This window comes from Triticum urartu, chromosome 1A (assembly GCF_056163025.1).
Source record: "Triticum urartu cultivar PI428250 chromosome 1A, HENAU_Tu73, whole genome shotgun sequence".
Lineage (NCBI taxonomy): Eukaryota > Viridiplantae > Streptophyta > Magnoliopsida > Poales > Poaceae > Triticum > Triticum urartu.
In genome coordinates this window covers 12,246,179-12,267,544 of record NC_141873.1, presented here as the reverse complement: position 1 = coordinate 12,267,544, position 21,366 = coordinate 12,246,179, and the positions used below count along the sequence as shown (strand labels likewise).

Below are 21,366 nucleotides of genomic sequence, written 5' to 3'. Positions count from 1 at the left end.
ATATAGTGCAATCTATGATGTCTCTTACCGATCTACCACTATCGTTTTGGGGTCATGCATTAGAGACAGCTGCATTCACGTTAAATAGGGCACCATCAAAATCCGTTGAGACGACGCCTTATGAAACGTGGTTTGGCAAGAAACCAAAGTTGTCGTTTCTGAAAGTTTGGGGATGCGATGCTTATGTGAAAAAGCGTCAACCTGATAAGCTCGAACCCAAATCGGAGAAATGTGTCTTCCTAGGATATCCAAAAAGAAACTATTGGATACACCTTCCATCACAAGACCGAAGGCAAGACTTTTGTTGCTAAATTCTGAAACTTTCTAGAGAAGGAGTTTCTCTCGAAAGAAGTGAGTGGGAGGAAAGTAGAACTTGATGAGGTAACTGTACCTCCTCCCTTATTGGAAAGTAGTACATCACAGAAACCGGTTTCTGTGACACCTACACCAATTAGTGAGGAAAGCTAATGATGATGATCATGAAACTTCAGATCAAGTTACTACCGAATCTCGTAGGTAAACCAGAGTGAGATCCGCACCAGAGTGGTATGGTAATCCTGTTCTGGAAGTCATGTTACTAGACCATGACGAACTTGCGAACTATGAGGAAGCGATGATGAGCCCAGATTTCGCAAAATGGTTTGAGGCCATGAAATCTGAGGTATGATCCATGTATGAGAACAAAGTATGGACTTTGATGGATTTGCCCGATGATCGGCAAGCCATAGAAAATAAATGGATCTTCAAGAGGAAGACGGACGCTGATAGTAGTGTTACTATCTACAAAGCTAGAATTGTCGCAAAAGGTTTTCGACATGTTCAAGGTGTTGACTACGATGAGAGTTTCTCACTCGTATCTATGCTTGAGTCTGTCCGAATCATGTTAGTAATTGCCGCATTTTTATGAAATCTGGCAAATGGATAAACAAAACTACATTCCTTAAAGGATTTATTAAAGAAGAGTTGTATATGATGCAACCAGAAGGTTTTGTCAGTCCGAAAGGTACTAACAAAATGTGCAAACTCCAGCGATCCATCTGTGGACTGGTGCAAGCATCTCGGAGTTGGAATATACACTTTGATGAGTTGATCAAAGCATATAGTTTTATACAGACTTGCGGTGAAGCCTGTATTTACGAGAAAGTGAGTGGGAGCACCACAGCATTTCTGATAAGTATATGTGAATGACATATTGTTGATCGGAAATAATGTAGAATTATTCTGTAAAGCATAAAGGATTGTTTGAAAGGAGTTTTTCAAAGAAAGACTTCGGTGAAGCTGCTTACATATTGAGCTTCAAGATCTATAGAGATAGATCAAGGCGCTTGATAAGTTTTTTCAATGAGTCCATACCTTGACAAGATTTTGAAGTAGTTCAAAATGGAGTAGTCAAAGAAAGAGTTCTTGCCTGTATTACAAGGTGTGAACTTGAGTACGACTCAAAACCCGACCACGGCAGAAGATAGAAAGAAAATGAAAGTCATTCCCTATGCCTTGGCCATAGGTTCTATAAAGTATGTCATGCTGTATACCAGATCTATTGTATACCCTGCACTGATTTGGCAAGGGAGTACAATAGTGATCTAGGAGTAGATCACTGGACTGCAGTCAGAATTATCCTTAGTAAAATAAGGATATGTTTCTCGATTATGGACGTGACAAAAAGGGGTTCGTCGTAAAGGGTTACGTCGATGCAAGTTTTTGACACTGATCTAGATGATTCTTAGTGTCAATCTGGATACATATTGAAAGTGGGAGCAATTAGCTAGAGTAGCTCCGTGCAGAGCATTGTAGACATAGAATTTTGCAAAATACATACGGATCTGAATTTGGCAGGCCCGTTGACTAAATTTCTCTCACAAGCAAAACATGATCACTCTTTGGGTGTTAGTCACATAGCGATGTGAACTAGATTATTGAATCTAGTAAACCCTTTGGGTGTTAGTCACATGAAGATGTGAACCAATCACATAAAGATGTGAACTATTGGTGTTAATCACATAGCGATGTGATCTAGATTATTGACTCTAGTGCAAGTGGGAGACTGAAGGAAATATGCCCTAGAGGCAATAATAAAGTTATTATTTATTTCCTTATTTCATGATAAATGTTTATTATTCATGCTAGAATTGTATTAACCGGAAACATAATACATGTGTGAATACATAGACAAACAGAGTGTCACTAGTATGCCTCTACTTGACTAGCTCATTAATCAAAGATGGTTATGTTTCCTGACCATAGACAAAGAGTTGTTATTTGATTAACGAGGTCACATCATTAGTTGAATGATCTGATTGACATGACCCATTCCATTAGCTTAGCACCCGATCGTTTAGTATGTTGCTATTGCTTTCTTCATGACTTATACTTGTTCCTATGACTATGAGATTATGCAACTCCCGTTTGCCGGAGGAACACTTTGGGTGCTACCAAACGTCACAACATAACTGGGTGATTATAAAGGAGCATTACAGGTGTCTCCAAAGGTAGATGTTGGGTTGGCGTATTTCGAGATTAGGATTTGTCACTCCGATTGTCGGAGAGGTATCTCTGGGCCCTCTCGGTAATGCACATCACATAAGCCTTGCAAGCATTGTAACTAATATGTTAGTTGCGAGATGATGTATTACGAAACGAGTAAAGAGACTTGCCGGTAACGAGATTGAACTAGGTATTGGATACCGACGATCGAATCTCGGGCAAGTAACATACCGATGACAAAGGGAACAACATATGTTGTTATGCGGTCTGACCGATAAAGATCTTCGTAGAATATGTAGGAGCCAATATGGGCATCCAGGTCCTGCTATTGGTTATTGACCGGAGACATGTCTCGTTCATGTCTACATTGTTCTCGAACCCGTAGGGTCCGCACGCTTAAGGTTATGATGACAGTTATATTATAAGTTTGTGCATTTTGATGTACCGAAGGTTGTTCGGAGTCTGAGATGAGATCACGGACATGACGAGGAACTCCGGAATGGTCCAGAGATAAAGTTTGATATATATGATAATAGTGTTTGGTCACCGGAAGGGTTCCGGAAATCACCGGAAGGGGTTCCGGATGTTTCCCGAAATGTTTGGGTACGAGAACAGTTTATTTGGGCCAAAGGGGAAAGCCCACAAGGTTTTTGGAAAGCACAAAAGGAAGTTTTGCGGAGTCCAGGGGCCAGACGCCAGGGTCCCTGGCGTCTGGGTCCAGACGCCGGGATCCCTGGCGTGTGGCCCTGGAGTCCGAGAAGGACTCTTGCCTATCGGGTGAAACCGACTTTGTGGAGACTTTTACTCCAAGTTTCGACCCCAGGGCTCAAGATATAAATAGAGGGGCAGGGCTAGCACCAAAGATAGATCAAGAAACACAAGTTGATCCACGTTATCTATTCCTTAGCCTTGTGCGGCGCCCCCAGCCACCATAGTCCTCGATAATACTGTAGCGGAGTTTAGGCGAAGCCCTGCTGCTATAGTACATCAAGATCGTCACCACGCCGTCGTGCTGACGGAACTCTTCCCCGACACTTTGCTGGATCGGAGTCCGGCGATCATCATCGAGCTGAACGTGTGCTCGAACTCGGAGGTGCCGTAGTTTCAATGCTTGATCGGTTGGATCGTGAAGACGTACGACTACTTCCTCTACGTCGTGTCATCGCTTCCGCAGTCGGTCTGCGTGGGTACGTAGACAACACTCTCCCCTCTCGTTGCTATGCATCACCATGATCTTGCGTGTGCGTAGGAATTTTTTTGAAATTACTACGTTCCCCAACAACATTGTCGATTGCCGGTGAACGAAGTCTGTGAAGGTTTGGGAGTCTACCTTGAAGACTTCCCAGAGTGATTGGGCGAGGTCTATGTGACCTTAGCTCAAGGAGAATACGGTGAGGACTGGTTGTCCTGAGCTGCGTGTTCAGGACTGGGTGTCCAGGACTGTGTGTCCTAAGGTTTAAATACCTAGCCACTCCAACCAGACGTACAGTTGTCACAGCAACTGGAACTGGTCCAACAAATCATTGTCTTCAACGAGTCACTGGTTTCATCTTCACTTCACTTTACTTACTGTTACTCCTTGTGAAGTCATTGTATGTTTGCTCTATCATTTGTCTTCACTGAGTGACTGCGTGTTCTGTTTGGCTTCACAATATCTTCCTACCTGATCCTTACTACCTAGCTGCTATTAGTCTTTGTGCCTTCACTTCATTGAATACTTGACTATGGTTTGCCTAGTGTAGCCTACCTTCCGCTGCAAGGTAATAGGTTTAATTTTATCGTTTGTCTTCAAAACTCCCATGTTCTAAAGACTTTCATAAAAATCGCCTATTCACCCCCCCTCTAGTCGATATAATGCCTTTCAATTGGTATCAGAGCAAGGTGCTCCCTTGTTCTGTGTGATTCGGTTTAACCACCTGGAGTTTTAGCTATGTCGACTGCAGGGATAATTAAAGTCTCCGCTGCGTGCCCCGTCTTCGATGGAACTGAATATCCCTACTGGAAGAATAAGATGCTTATGCATCTTGAAGCCATTGATGTCGACCTATGGTATGTCGTCGAGAACGGCGTTCCCAAGGCTGGAGAAGGTGTCACTGCTGCTGATGTCAAGAAATTCGTTCAACTGGACTCTACTGCCAAGAATATCATCTGTGGTCATCTGACCAAAGGACAGTATGGCCGTGTGAGTGCTTTGAAGACATCCAAGCTGGTCTGGGACTGGCTTTCCAAGGTTAATGAAGGCATCTCAACCCAGAGAGATCAGAGAATCAGTGTCCTTCACAACCTCTTCAACCGCTTTAAGCGAAATGACAATGAGAATGTCCAGCACACATTTGACCGACTCACTGACATCACAAATGAGCTTCAAGCCCTCGGCGCCACTGAGATTACCAAACACGAAGTCGTCAAGACGCTGCTGAGATCACTTGATAGTTCGTTTGACATCCTGGCCCTGATGATTCAAGAACGTCCTGATTTCAAGACACTCGATCCATCTGACATCCTTGAGAGGCTCAACACACATGAGTTTTAGCTTTCGGAGAAAAGAGAGATCTACAGTCCAAACTATGGGCGAACTCGTGCCTTGAAGGCAAAAGCTGTCTCCTCATCTGAAGAGGAATCTGACAGCAGTTCTGATGACCCTGAAGACATTGGAAGGGAACTTGTTATGCTTGTCAAGAAGTTCCAAAAATTCACCAAGAAGAAAAGCTTCAGAAAGTCTTCCCGATCAAGTTCAAGGAATGATGAAGCTCCTGCTCATGACTACAAGAAGAAAACATGTCACAAGTGCAAGAAACTTGGCCACTTCATCTCTGAGTGTCCACAGTGGGACAATGAGAACAAAAAGAAGAAGAAGAGCAAGGAATATGACTCTGACGACAAGAAGAAGAAGAAGAAATAATCAAAGTCTTCTTCCAAGTCTTCCTCAAAGTTTTCATCACACAAGAAGAGCTCATCTGGCAAGGCACGTGCATTTGTTGGCAGGGAAATGGATTCAGAGGAGGAGTCTGCTTCTGAGGAGGCGGAGGTGGAGTCTGAGGAGGAATCCGACTCAGGCGTCGCAAGTCTGGCTACAACATACGTTGCCAAGTCCATCTTCAACACTGAAGACAATGACTTCATCACCGACACCGATGCAAATGACAAGGACTACTCCGCTTCTACCTACTGCTTCATGGCACGCGGTGCCAAGGTAAACACACGCACTACTCACTATCAAACATCTAGTGACGATGACTCTGATTGTGGTTCAAAACCTAGCTACAAAACACTTGCTAAAATTGCAACTGAACAACAGAAAGCTATGGAACATATTCAAAAACTGTTAGACAGAAGCGATAATCTGTTAGGTGCTGAAATGACTCGATCTGAATCCTTAATTGAAGACATAAAAAATCTTCATGTTAAGTATCAGGAACTTGAAAGTCGTCATGAAACTCTCTCAACAACTCATGAAAAGCTTTCCTATTATTATCTTCAAAGGAAGCAAGATCTTGAGAAATTGAGAGCGGTTCATGAAGATCTTCAAATGGAAAACGAGTCACTTCGCGCCAAACAGATCAGTCCCGCTCAGGAAGGATTTGAACCACCATGTCTTAAATGCATTGAGCGTGATAATGCTACTTCTGTTGCTGAATGTTCTACTGCTTAAGCTGTTGCAATATCTTCAACTATTGATGCGGTAACTAACCCCTCTGCTGAGGATACCACCTCTATTGCTGATGAGAATGCTAGGTTGAAGACATTGCTTGAAACAGGGATGTACAAAAGTCTTAAAGGGCATCAGACGCTATGTGATGTCCTAAAAAAGCAGATTCTGAACCGAAATCCTAGGAAAGAGGGTGTAGGGTTCGTAAGGAAAATGAATGCAGATGGCTCTTACTGGAAACCTGAGCAGTACCCCAAAACCATGTGGGTTGCTGCAAAGGAACCTTCAGCAGATCCATCCAATCTATCTGGCTTCACTTGTGCTAACCCCATTATCATTGATGAATCCTTTGATGCAAACTATATACTGTTTAAGAAACAGAATGGTGAAGTGTTTGCCAGGTACATTGGTACTAACTGCGGGAATGGACCGCCTATGAAGAAGATCTGGGTTCCGAAAAGGTGTCTGGAGAGTCTTCCTGTGAATGTCATCATGACACCTCATGTGAAGAAGACAAACCTCAGACCAAAGGCTTCATACGGTCCAAAGGCTTCATAAAAACAGAGGACTCACCTGAGTCACACTAATGCAAATGTTTTGCAGGAAAATCATACTCAGGCATATGAATATGAGAGCGGTTCATCAAACCGCCATGTTCATAAGACCAAGAACTATTCTGCTTATTCTTATGAGTACTATTGTCCGCCTGCAAGACTGTTTGCTAAGGCTTCAAAGCCAAAATTCTCAGATGCCGCACTTAGTCTTATTGCTTCTAAGCCACCCTTGAAGATGTGGGTGGTTAAGAAGGCTTAACTCTCTTTTGCAGGGAAAGGTCTCCAGCAGAAAACCAAAATCGTCTGACGCTATTGCTGGGGACCTTAAACATCTTGTAGGGCGCAAGATCAAATGCCCAAATGGTCTTACTATGTACTTCATACCTGAATCACTTGCTACTCTCCCTATTAGTCCTAACCTGGATCTAAGCTTTCATAACCCACTGGTTCGTCAAATGTTTTGCTTCACAATGCTCTTGGTGAAGCCTATCCCCCTAACTGCACTATAGGGTACGACACCAGCGTCTTCAGAATGGATTATTGACAGTGGGTGTACAAATCACATGACTGGCAAAAGAGGTCTTATGGACTCAACCTTATGTCCATCCGACAAGAGCCACATCACATTTTCTGACACTGGTAAAAGTAAGGTATTGGGTCTAGGTAGAGTTGCAATCTCAAGGGATCAACACATGGATAAAGTCATGCTTGTTGAATCCCTTGGCTTCAACTTAATGTCTGTCTCAATGCTTTGCGACTTGAACATTATCGTAATGTTTGGAAAATATCGTTGCCTTGTACTAATGGAATCTGACAAGTCTCTAGTGTTTGAAGGGTATCGAAAAGATGATTTGTACGTGGTAGATTTCTCAGCAGGGCCACAGCTTGCAGTATGTCTTCTAGCAAAGGCTTCAGAATGCTGGCTCTGGCATCGAAGGCTTGGACATGCTGGCATGAGGAACCTCCACACCCTTGCGAAGAAGAAGCATGTCATAGGCATCAAGGGCGTCAAGTTCAAGAAAGACCACTTATGCGGTGCCTGTGAAGCGGGGAAGATGACGAGGGCCAAACATCCCTCGAAGACAATCATGACTACTACTCAACCCTTCGAACTGCTTCACATGGATCTTTTCGGTCCCACTCATTACTCAACTCTAACTACTACTGCTTGCCTCTATGGCTTCGTTATTGTTGATGATTATTCTAGATATACTTGGGTGCACATAATCCTTTACAAGACTGAAGTGCAGGATGTCTTCAGACGGTTCGCCAGTCGAGCTATGAACAATTTTGGCACCAAGATAAAGCACATAAGAAGTGACAATGGCACTGAATTCAAGAACACTGGCCTTGATACATATCTTGATACCTTGGGCATCACACATGAATTCTCAGCCCCGTACACGCCACAGCAGAACGGCGTCGTCGAACGCAAGAACAGAACACTAATTGAGATGCTAGATGAATACAAGACCCCAAGAAAATTCTGGCCCGAAGTCATTGATACTGCATGCCATACAATCAATCGTGTTTATCTTCACAAGCTACTGAACAAGACATCTTATGAGCTCCTTACTGGCAAAAAGCCAAATGTCAGTTACTTCAGAGTATTTGGCGCAAGGTGCTGGATCAAGGACCCACATCACACCTCAAAATTTGCACCAAAAGCACATGAGGGTTTTATGCTTGGATATGGAAAGGATTCGCACTCCTACAGAGTCTTCAATCTCTTTCATTACAAAGTGGTTGAAACAGTGGATGTGCGGTTCAATGAGACCAACGGTTCACAAAGAGAGCAGCTGCCAAGTGTGCTGGATGAAGTTCCATCCAGTGAATCAATCAAGCTAATGGGAACTGGAGAAATTATACCTTCTGAAGCTCATCCTGAAGAAGAACTTATCATTTCAGCACCTGATCAACATGAAGACAATGCTCAGCCTGAAGACATTCCTTCCAACAACGACAATGATCAGCAAGAGCAAAGTCTTCGCCCTGTACATCCTCGCATTGCCAATGAAGTGCAGATTGAAAGAATAATTGATAGCATAAATGCACCTGGTCCACTCACTCGTTCAATGGCAACTCAGCTAGCAAATTTCTGTGGGCACTTCGCATTCGTCTCAATATCAGAACCAAGAAAGTTGAAGAAGCCTTCATGGAACCTGAATGGATTCAAGCTATGCAAGAAGAGCTTCAACAGTTTGAGCTGAATAATGTATGGGAACTGGCTAAGCGTCCTGATCCACGGAAGCACAATATAATAGGCACCAAATGGATATACTGCAACAAGCAAGATGAGCATGGTCAAGTTTTCAGAAACAAAGCTCGTCTCGTTGCTCAAGGATATACTCAAGTGGAAGGCATTGACTTCGATGAAACATTTGCTCCTCTGGCTAGACTTGAAGTCGTACGCATACTGCTGGCCTATGCAAATCATCATAACATACTTCTATATCAAATGGATGTGAAGAGTGCCTTTCTCAATGGCAAGATTGAAGAAGAAGTGTATGTTGCACAACCGCCTGGCTTTGAAAATCCAAAACATCCTGACATGGTATACAAGCTCAACAAGGCACTGTATGGCCTCAAACAAGCCCCTAGGGCCTGGTATGACACACTCAAGTACTTCCTGAAGAGCAAAGGCTTCATACCTGGTTCCCTAGATCCCACTCTTTTCACGAAGACATATGATGGTGAACTGTTTGTGTGCCAAATATATGTGGATGACATTATCTTCGGCTGCACCAATCAGAAGTACAGTGAAGAGTTTGGATATATGATGCAAGAACAATATCAAATGTCCATGATGGGGGGGCTGAAGTTCTTCCTTGGTCTTCAAATACGACAAAAACGCAATGGCATCTTCATATCTCAAGAGAAGTATCTCAAAGATTGCCTGAAGAAGTTCGGTATGCAAAACTGCAAAGGCTTCACAACACCAATGCCAGCCAAACATCATCTGCGTCCTGACGACAATGGTAAAAAGTTCGATCAAAAGGTATAACGCTCCATGATTGGTTCTTTACTTTATCTATGTGCATCTAGGCCAGATATTATGCTTAGTGTTTGCATGTGTGCTCGATTTCAAGCGGCACCAAAGGAGTCGCATCACTTAGCTGTGAAGCGAATTCTTCGATATTTGGCTCACACCCTAACTCTAGGATTATGGTATCCAAAGGGCTCAGAGTTTGATCTGGTTGGATTCTCGGATGCTGATTATGCTGGTGACAATGTTGATCGCAAGTCTACATCAGGCACATGTCACTTTCTGGGACGATCACTTGTATGTTGGTCTTTAAAGAAGCAGAACTGTGTATCTCTCTCCACTGCTGAATCTGAATACATTGCTGCTAGATCTTGCTGCGCTCAGCTTCTGTGGATGAAGCAAACACTCAAGGACTATGGCATTCATCTGAAGCAAGTGCCACTTTACAGCGACAACGAAAGCACCATCAAAATTGCCAACAACCCAGTTCAGCACTCGAAGACAAAGCACATTGAAATTCGTCATCACTTTCTCAGAGATCATGTTGTGAAGGAAGACATTGATATCATACACGTCAACACTGAAGAGCAATTGGAAGATATCTTCACCAAGCCCTTGGATGAGAAGAGGTTTTGCAAGTTACGGTGTGAGCTAAATATCCTGGAATCTTCAAATGTCCTGTGATCAGGCACACATCCTAACCCATATGCATATTGATGACTTAGATGTGCAACACACGAAGTGAAGTATATCTTCAATCAATGAAGACATACAGTCTAAGTGTGAATACATTAATGTGGAATTTGACTTCGGAGCGCCACGATAATTGTGCGCCGTGTCTGGGTCTAATACTTCCTATACGATGGGTAACGCCACCACCAAACGTTCTATTTTTGAAGTGTTTCACTCATGGCATTACCTTGCAATGTCTTCACATTTGGTTTGGCTTCGAACTCAACATATTTTCATGATTATCTTCACTATGTTGATTATAGATATATATACATATATATGCTAGTGTTCTGTCCTCTACAGCATTCACTTATAGCTATGTCTTCATGTTGAATCTTTTGAACTAAGTGAATGTGATCGGACCCCAACTTCTCTATGCTTTCTATCTCAAACTCTATCTCTCCAAGTCATATGCATTCTATTGAAACTGTCGAATGTCTTCTCTGCGTCCTTGTCAGCAGAAGATACAGAGACAACCATTAAGTCCGTTTTCAATGCTCATTCCTCCACATGAAATCCGGAGAAGTAGGAACGACCACCCGACAATCCAGGCGTGCGTGGGACGTGGAACAAACCCCATAATTCCGCATACTGACCACGTGTTCGTCAGATGCAAATTGCCAGGGGCACCTGTGTAATAGCACAGTGCCGCCCCTGTGCCTATAAGTACACACTCACAGCGGTAATTATCTCTTCTTCCACCCTCGCACGAACCCTAGCGCCACCACTAGCTCTCGACGACGCCGGCGACGAAGCGCTTCGCTGCCGCAACCTCTCTGACGCCGTCTTCACGCCGACCGCGGACATCGTCCTCTCCTTCGTCGCCGTAGGTGTCCTCCATCGCCAAGTTAGGGCACGGAAGAGTGAACTGCTCGGCCTCATCTCCCACTCCGTCTAGCAGTTCTCAGTCTGGTAAATAAAACTCCCTTTTTACAGCACCGTTGATCCTATTGATCTGTCACTTTCTACCACAAGCAGTTTCTGTTCACACAAGCTAGATCTCTCTCATACTGCATCTCATAACATGCCTAGTATATTCACTTGTGCTTCACAAAGTAGTTAGATTCCTCACTTGTACTGATCTGTGGGTTCGTACAAATCTGGAACCAACTTCTTATCTATGAGTGAATGTCTTCGCACGATGAGGTCAATGTCTTCTAAACTGATTTATCTTCAAAATCTTCTGAGAATGCATATGACCTCTTCCCCTTCCCTCACACCTTAATGCTATCACAGGTACATGTCCGTGGGAGAATCCTTTGGTTCTCATAGTCTGCATTCATTTGCAGAATTCTTACAGCATCACATAAATTCTCCCGAAGCCAGTTCCTGTTGGTCCAGCAAGAGAAAGCCTTTGAAGCCGTTGAACGTCTTGAAGCCTTTCAAGTTAAAGTTTATGGCTTCAGAGAAAGCAGCAAGGAAGGGGGGCAGACAACGTCGGGGCGGAACATCCAGAGATCTGCCTGATGAACTCGCAGAAATGTATAAGACAGATCCTGAAGAGGATTATAGTCAGCGCAAGACCCGAATCCAATGGATTCAACGCTATTGGGCAGAACAATGGTTCAAATACCGCTTCACAACCCAAGAGTATGCTGAGAAAAGTGCCATCAAAAGACCGTGGGGAGACATCTTATACAAGAATCTTCTACCCAGGTCCAGAGATGAAGCTATTGCCCAAAGCTTCTATCCATGCATGGTTCGTGGGCCACAGCCTGATGATGCACATCCGTCGTCACTACTCTGGTGTTGTGACGACAATCTGTTCAAGCGCAACTTCTAGTTTGCCCAAAACTCAGCGAAGCAGAACAAGAAGAAATTTGGGTTAGACTTCAACCCTGGTCCCTCAGCACCAAGGGCAGATGGCACACGAGAGGCAGAACCTAATGTCATCGGTCCTTATGCCAACCTTGAAGGCCTCATCACCCGCATCTTAGTTCAAGGGACCGCAGTGAATGAGCCTCCAGCTGATTCTGAATCAGAAGAAGCTCCTGCAGTGCTGAAGCCAAAGAAGATGAAGAAGCCTAAAGCTTCAAAGCCTGCCTCTTCACCGAAAATCTCAAGGGCGAAGCCACTTGCAACTGCACCTCCTGAAGACAGTGTGCAGTCTGAAGATTTATCACGCGTCTCCAAGCCCCAGAAGGCCAAGATGCCTCTGTCTCACACTGGCAAAGAGCTAACAGCTGCTTCCATCCTGCGCAATGATGACATTGATCTGTCAAGTGATGAGGATCTTGCAGATGACGCTCTTGAGCAACTCATCAAGAGCAAAGAAGAAGCAGAAATCTTCAATGATCTGCCTCTCTTTGATGTCACCATCATCCACAACTTCATTGACGACTGGTTTGACACGCCAAACATCAGCTTTTAAGATTTGCAGCTACCTATTGGCCTCAGTGTCGCCTTCCAAGGCGCCATTGCTTCAGAACTTGCTATTGCCCAGCGCATTGTTGAACTGAAGCAGAAGATTGACTATGAAAAGGCTCAGTTCAAGAAGCATATGGCCAAGCTCAGCGTGCAAGAAGTGAAGAACTTCAAGACAATGATGCACGAGCTCAAGGAAGCCTTTGTGAAGAAGCGTGCAGAAGCTCAGGGTTCGCGTGAGCGCATGAAGACTCTGGCTGACAGATGTGTGCAAGCCTATAATGAGGCTGAGAAGCGCAAAGCACTTGGGCGTCCTGGCATCGACCCCAGAATGGCCGCAAAGAAGAAGAAGAAGCCTGCTACGGCTGAATCTGATGCACCAAGGCAAGAAGCAGTTCTGATTGTCTTCCCAACAAGAATGACTGGCTCGAAGCCAAAGAGCCGGTCAACAGCTTCAGAGCTCAAGAAGACAAGAACTGCTAAGGCTGAAGCCAGGAAAAGGAAACACTCTGAAGCCTCTCCTACTGCCCCCACCAAGAAAAAGAGAAAGACCAAGAAGGCTCGGGCTGCTCCCACAGAGCCCTTGAGAGTTGAACCCATTTCTATGGTTCATCCTGACGCAGAACGTCAACTGACAGTTCATGAGCCTGCTTCCAGAGAGGCTCCTGAAGCTGAAGAAATTCCAGCAGCTGATCCCATCGCTGCTGAAGACATTGGTCATCATGACAATGTAGAAGATGATGCAGTCCTTCCTCAGTTTGAAAACAGCGAACTCATCAGCATTGGTTGTCCACTGACGCCAATTGCACAGGATGCTTCATGGGCGGATCGCCCACAAGAGGAAGAAGACTATGAGGCCCAGCCCACTCCAACTCCACAGGCGTCGTCTGTGTTCCGCAGGCTTCGCAAAGGTCCAAGGCCTCAAGTCGCTGCTGAAGACATTCCGGCTGCATCAGCCGCAGAAGAAGAAGTACCACAAGATCCCACTCCCTTGTTCCACCAAGAAGCAGTTCTCCAGGAGAACGTGCCTGTGACCGACCCTCCAGCTAGTCAAGTGGAGGATGAAAATCTTGAGGCTGCCACAACCACCAATGAAGCTAATGTGGAGCCCTCCCCAGCAAAAGCTTCAGAAGACAGCGAAGCCACTGATCCCGCCACTTCTGTTCCTGAGTCTGCTGCCGGTCCCCAATTCAACTATCATGTTGAGCACAGGCCTCAGGTCCAGAAGCCAATCACAAGACTGCCAAGGTTTCCAGGTCCTGCATCAGCACCTGGCTCCTTCAACATCAATGGCTTCAGGGCAGACAACACGTTCGTCGACAGCTCCAGGAACCCCTACTCAAGGGAAAGGATATCATCTGATCGGTTCTGGAGCTATCCTCAGCGAAGCTATTACTCTTGCATTCTTTACAACCAAGGTCGCATCTTCCCACACAAGCGCCTCGATGTTGAAGCTATAGCTGGTCTGCCCTGTCTAGAAGAAGCGCTGGATTTCTTCAAGCAAGTGGGTCTGCTGCAGTTTGTTACTGATGAAGAGCATTGGAATGAAGAGCTGCTGCTGCAATTCTATGCCACACTTCACATCAAAGGGTATAGCAGAGATCCGAAGACTTGGGTCCTGGAGTGGACGACTGGCAACGTTCATCATGAAGCCAATGCATTTGACATCATTGAGCTCACTGGCTTGCCCACTCCTGGCGATCTCTTCGAGCAAGGCTGTCAGCTGCATGCTGAAGCTATTGAGAGCATCTTTCAGCGGCCAGAACCTAATATGAGTCAAATGCTTAGCATGATGAAGCCATTGCCCCAAGATGCTGCGTATCCCACAGAGTTCTTCATTGAAGACCTTGAGTACCTGCCCAGAACCATCTATCACATCATCAGGCGAACTCTCTGGCCTATCAAAGGGCACTCTCCAAATGCCAAGCTTCAGGGTGCAATGAAGACTTTGGTCTTCTATATACTTCATGGCAAATGCTTCAATGCACAGGACTTCTTCATCCGCCAACTTGCTGCATCAGGCATGGATCTGTTTGGTTTGAAGTTCTACGCCCCTTGGGTCATGCGGCTGATCAAGCTACACTCCGCCATCTCGTATCAGCCCTCAGCCCGCAACCATCGGATCTTCTTGCCTGACGTGGACATGTCTACTGAAGCCATATATTCTGAGCCTGCCGAGCAACCTCTAAGTCTACAGAATGCCGAACATCAGAGTTTTAGTCAGAACGTTGAAGGCGTTGAAGCAGTTTCTCGAGTGTATCCTTTGGCTGGCACTACACGTGCACCACACCCTGCTTCAACTGAAGCCACTGACAGTGCCACTGCTCCAATACCCAAGAAGCACACTCGTGTTCTCAACGACCGAGAGCTTCTTGTGGCTCTACATCAGAAACAAGATAGGCATCATGACTGGCTGAAGCGTCAGATGAAAAGCCTCTTGGTGGATGTTAATCGCACTCGAAATCTTGCCACCAAGAATGCGTTCGTTGCCCATGAAACCTGTTGCTGCACATGGAAAGGGATAACGATGATGCTTTCTGAAGCTGATCTTCAAGAGGATGGCTTCACTGAGAGATTCAAGTTTGACTCCACACCTCCTCGAAGGGCTGTGCTGCTAGGAACTCCATCCCTTGAAGACTCTGAGTTCTCTTCCTCTGCTGCCACAGTCACTGCCAAAATTATTGAGGAAGAAGACGATGCTACTTCACCTCCATATCCTTCAGCACCTCCAAGCTCTTCTGCACCGCCAAAAAACACCAACAATCCTGCTACTTCACCTACTCCTCATGGGAACGAGTAGAGGCTCTATGTCTTCAAGCCTTTTTGGTCATTACTGACAAAAGGGGGAGAAGCATATGAGATTGATAGTCTTCAAGCGGGTTCATATGGGTGGGTGCCTTATATTTTGCTTCGTGCTTACAACTCTCGTTTTTTTGCTACATTTGGTTCTTATGAGTTGTAACACTTAAACTAGATGGTCGTCTGCTACTTATTTGCCACCTTCTTTTGCGAAGATAAATTCCGCATGTGCGACGATAAATTCCGCACTTAGATCATTCTGCAGTCGTCCATTTTCCATTATTCATGTCATTATCTTCATATACTTTCACATGCATAGTGGATTGTCATCATAAGCTGAAGTGGATCTCCACAAGTACAACCTGCCATGTGCATTTGCATTCCAAAAACAAATTAACTCATATGCACATCTTCAGGGGGAGCCCTTGCAACTTGTGAAGACAATTCCTTATCTTTACAATTTCACAAATTATATTCCCCGTTGAAAACTTCAACCAGTTTGTCAACAATCACCAAAAAGGGGGAGATTGTAAGTGCATCTAGTGCCACCCCTAGCTGGTTTTGGATTATTGACGACAAACCTAGTTGAGGGACTAATGTGTTTGTGAGAATTGCAGGATAACACAGGTAGAAGTCCCTCATTGATTCGGTTTTACTACCAGAGATGACCCCTAAAACTTTATGAAGACATTGAAGTCAAAGGTGGTATATGAAGATATTCACATTGAAGACTATGACAAGAGAAGATATGATATGAAGCCTATGGAGCTCGAAGACTTAGATCTTTCGTAGTTCATTTTCTTTTGTGTTGAGTCATAGGAACCACCGTACTGCTAAGTGGGGTCCAAGAGAACCAGTCAGAATGACTAAAGTGATGCCTAAACCAAAAACCTATGTCTTCGAGTGAAGACTATGAGAGCGAATCTTGTCCAGAGTCAGACAAGTCAGCTTTGCTTGTAGCCCAAGTAAAGTTGTCGTGTGAGTTTGAAATCTGACCGTTGGGACACGTGTCAGTTCCTTAGTGACCCAGGGTCATTTCGGACAAATCAGGTCGGGTTGCCAAGTGGCTATAAATAGCCCAGCCCCTACAACCATAAACGGTTGGCTGCTTAGAGTTAGTGTACGGCTTTTGTCGTTTGAGAGCAACCCACCTCGAAGCCTTTGAGAGAGAATTCCTTGCGAGGATAAAGCCCTAACCACCCAGAGCCAAAGAGTGTTAGGCATCACTGAAGTCTTCCTGTCTGTGTGATCTGAAGACTTATTACACTTGAGGACTGTGAATCCTACATCTGGTTAGGCGTCGCGTTCTGAGCATCCAAGAGTCATTGTGGATCGCCAGTGAACGAAGTCTGTGAAGGTTTGGGAGTCTACCTTGAAGACTTACCAAAGTGATTGGGCGAGGACTGGGTGTCCTTAGCTCAAGGGGAATAAGATGAAGACGCAGTCTTCTAAGTTGAATCTCAGCCTCCCTAACCAGACGTACAGTTGTCACATCAACTGGAACTGGTCCAACAAATCATTGTATTCAATGAGTCACTGGTTTCATCCTTCCCTCTCCTTTACTTACGGTTGGCCCTGGTGAAGTCATTGTATGATTGCATTATGTTTTGTCTTCACTGAGTGACTACTTGTTCTGATTGGCTTCACACTATCTTCCTATCTGATCTAAACTGCCTAGCTGCTATTAGTCATTGTGCTTTCACTTCATTGAATATTTGACTATGGCTTGCTTAGTGTAGTCTACCTTCCGCTGCATGGTAATAGGTTTATTTCTATTGTTTGTCTACAAAACTTCCATGTTTTGAAGACTTTCATAAAAATAGCCTATTCACCACCCCATCTAGTCGATCACTAGCACTTTCAATTCTACACTATCAAAAGACAAAACTACATTTCTACACTAAGTATAACAATAAAGCATATATATCATTGGATTCACTAAGCATATAAGATTCACTAAGCATATATATCATCGGATTCACTAAGCATATAGATCATTGGATTTACTGAGTATATAAGATTCACTAAGCATATATATCATCAGACTCTACACTAAGTATAATAATAAATCATATCAACAAATTACTACAGTAAATGCAACATACCATGATATGCCGATCAACCATGGTACTTGTCAGGCGGGACACGAATGGCACCCCGACGAAGTCAGCACGTGGTGGAATGATGTCCCATAGGTTGCACACCTCCTCCTCACTCAACTTCATTCTTTGAGCTACGATGGCATCACCGAGTGGGTCATCATCATCCTCATCATCCTCATAATCTTCTACTTTGTTGACATAAATCATGACCAGCTTGGGTCTTTCAGCTCTGAAGGAGAAGCTGATCAACTCACCACCGGTGATACGCATGTGATCGATGAAACGGACCCATCCATCTCCTCCCACCCGCGTCATCTTTCGTCCTTTCTCGATCTCCATAGTGTAGGGGGCCTCAAAGGTCACAGAGTCTCCAGTCAGATTGTTGAATTCTGACCTCACATTGCATGGGATGATCTATGTACAAAAAGCAAAATGATATATACACGATGCATTAATGCCAATAACACTAAAAACAAAATAGTAATTACTAGTTTCATATAATTTATGACCGCCGCATGAAGAAAACTAGACTCGAAGTAAATGCCAAACAGTGTGCCAGTTGCAATGTTGCTGGCGCACCTTGACTTGCACCGTCGACATGGTGGTGGTGGTGGTGGTGGTGGCGCCATTTCCCTAAAGCAACATGATTAAAGGATTAATGATCCAAAAAGTAAACATAAAGTTTTCATAGCTAGAGTTCACATGGCAAACAAAAATAACAACTAAAAAGTAAACATAAAGTTCAGTCCAGGGGAACACTTTATCTATTCCCACATCCAAAAGTTGAACCAGCTTAGAATCTTCCAGAACACAATAAGTAAACATCCATTCCACTTTTGGCATCAGATGCACAATAATTAAAACTATAAAAGGCAAACACCCCTGTCGGTGTCAAAACCGGTGGATCTCGGGTAGGGGGTCCCGAACTGTGCGTCTAGGCCGGATGGCAACAGGAGGCAAGGGACACGAAGTTTTACCTAGGTTCGGGCCCTCTTGATGGAGGTAAAACCCTACGTCCTTCTTGATTAATATTGATAATATGGGTAGTACAAGAGTAGATCTACCACGAGATCGGAGAGGCTAAACCCTAGAAGCTAGCCTATGGTATGATTGTTGTTCTATATGTTTTCCTACGGAGTAAAATCCTCCGGTTTATATAGACACCGGAGAGGGTTAGTGAGGGAGTCCTGGATTAGGGGGTGTTCGGATAGCCGGACTATACCTTCAGCCGGACTCCTGGACTATGAAGATACAAGATTGAAGACTTCGTCCTGTGTGCGGAAGGGACTTTCGTTGGCATGGAAGGTGTCAGAGTAAATAACCATGGGTAGCCTAGCCGGCTCCCCCTGGCCCTTCTGAAAAAATTACGAGTCGATTCGGCCCTCAAGAATCCAAGACACGGGGCCGCCTTCCCCTTGCCGGCTGTCTCCCAGGCCGGCTATCGGAAGGAAGCCCGACTTCAGCCCTCATGAAGAAAGCCGCGAGAGGGCCGGCTCCGAGAAGCCGGCCGCGAGAAGGCCGACTCCTAGAAGCCGGCTCCCACAAAGTGGTCAAGATCGTACCCTCGAAGTCTGCATCCACATAACGACGATGAGACAGGGCGTGGCTACAGTAAAGCCTGCCTCCCCCGAATCCCGGAGCACGCCTGGCATAGTGCGCCGTACGGGTGGCCATGACCCGTCCGGCGCGGTACTATTGCCACGTTGACCCTGATGTCATCCACGACGGGCTGCCAGCGTGGCCCACGGGCGGTGAGCCCCTTCGGGCAGAGAGACACCCGAAGGCGGCCAGGCCTCCCCCAGTCGTCCCAAGATAGAGCCGGCTCCCCATAGCCGGCTTGCCACCTCCCTCGAAGGAGACACCCCATTAAGGAGACAAGACGCGGTGAGGCCACAGCGATCACCCACCGGATGGCGGCACTGTAGCCACGCCCACCTCGGCGAAGCCCTCGTCACCAAGATTGAGCAACAGTAACCAGCCGCCGACATGGCCCTGGACAGTGGGGCCTGCCTATCGACCAAGGAGCCGGCAGCCGGCGGGACCCACCAGCCGGCGGGCCCCAGCAGTCGGCGCAGAAGCCGGAGAGTGTAGACACAGATGGCTGGGCCCCATGCCCAGCCGGATTACCATTGTACCCCCGGGGGGTAAGCCTATATAAACCCCCCGGGACACCCATGCAAAGGGTGGATCCCTGCTAGTTTTAGACACCACATAGGGAGGAGAAGAGAGCGAGCCATGCCCTTCTTCCTCCTCTCGCCCAAACAGCTCAAGGAGCGTTGTGTAGCTACTTGTTCATCTAGTGATCATGCGGAGACCCCGCAGAGCAGCAGTAGGGGTGTTATCTCCACGGAGAGCCCCGAAGCTGGGTAAGATTCGCCGGCGTGCATGTCTTCGCCTCATCCCGTTTCCAGGCACCGGCGACGTCTTACTGGCTCCCACAATGATAAGCAACCCATTGGCATACGTCATACCTACCACCCAACATTTGGCACCCACTGTGGGGCCAGGTGCACCGTCGTCCGGACACCTGTTCTGGACGGGAACCCTCTTCCTCCCCCGCGAGCGTAGCCAGCCCGGCACGCCCGATGGCGCTTGCCACGACGCGCTGCAAGGCGTCACCAACGTCTGTGCGGCGAGCGGCCTCGCCGATCTCCTTGACAAGACCCTCATCTCCGACGAGCTCGCCTCCGACGCGGGCACCGACCACCTCGTCAACCTCCTCGGCCAGGTCCACGTCTCCGGCGAGCCTGCTGTGGACTTGGAGTCGGTTGGCTCCACCGATCCGATGCCTGTCGACTCCGACACGGCCTCACTCGACACTTTCCCCACCGACGTCGCAATCTACAACGACCGTCTTCCCCGGGCCGATGGCTGCGACGCTGTCACCACCGAGGTGATGGTCATTGGCCACGGCGGCGCTTCTGACGAGAGCGCCCACGACGCCCCGCACGCGGCGATCCACGACTTGTCCATCCCCTTCCCGGCCGATGCTGACGCTGAAGCACTGGAGGCTCGCCGCCTCGCCCTCCTCGCAGAGGGCCGGAAGTTGGTTTCGATGAGACGCCTCGCCGAGGCCCACCGACGCGAGGCCGACCGCGCCGCCTTTGGCACGCCGCCCCCAGGCGGGCCCAGCCGGGCCGGCGTTGTCAGACAACGTGGCGCTGTCGTCACGGATACGCTAGGAGTCGACCGCCCAGTCTAAGCCACTCCACTCGAGAACCTGTGCGCCGCCCAGGCGGCCTTAGACGAGCTAGATGGACTGGGGGCCGAAGAACTCCCCCACATGACCCGACGCATCCAGCAGCTAATCGATGCAGCCGCGCAGCGGCACGAAGCCGACACCCGCGCGGAAAGCCCTTCCCCGCGCCGAGATCACGGCGCGACGTCCCGGACGCCGACTACGGGTAAAACCAGCGCGCGGCGCGAGAAAGAGCCAGCTGCCAGCCGAAGTCGAACCCGAATCTCCATCGAGCGAGACGCAGAAGGCCACCCCCGGGCCGTGGAGTGGCGGGGCAACCCGCCTCCGCCTCGGCCCCGGGAGTGAGATATCCCACCCCACCGCCTGTTGCGCATCCGACTCTCAGTGGCCGGCTAGGTCGCCGCGAAGGAGTCAGCGAGAACGACGTCCGCCATCGGATCGACCGCCTGGCGCGATCCCTGGCGCTGGAAGAAGAAGACGATGTCGGCCCGCCTTGC

The 21,366-nt window shown here is 46.8% G+C and overlaps 1 protein-coding gene across 1 annotated transcript in view; it reads right to left on the bottom strand.

Annotated features, from left to right (window-relative positions):
* Window positions 1–17,940, bottom strand: part of LOC147988355 (uncharacterized) — a 36,791-nt gene extending 18,851 nt beyond the window's left edge. Inside the window, exon 1 of the mRNA XM_087539000.1 lies at window positions 17,674–17,940. Within this exon, the coding sequence (XP_087395126.1) occupies window positions 17,674–17,940 (267 nt within the window). The remainder of the gene's footprint in view (window positions 1–17,673) is intronic.
* Window positions 17,941–21,366: the final 3,426 nt, after the last annotated feature.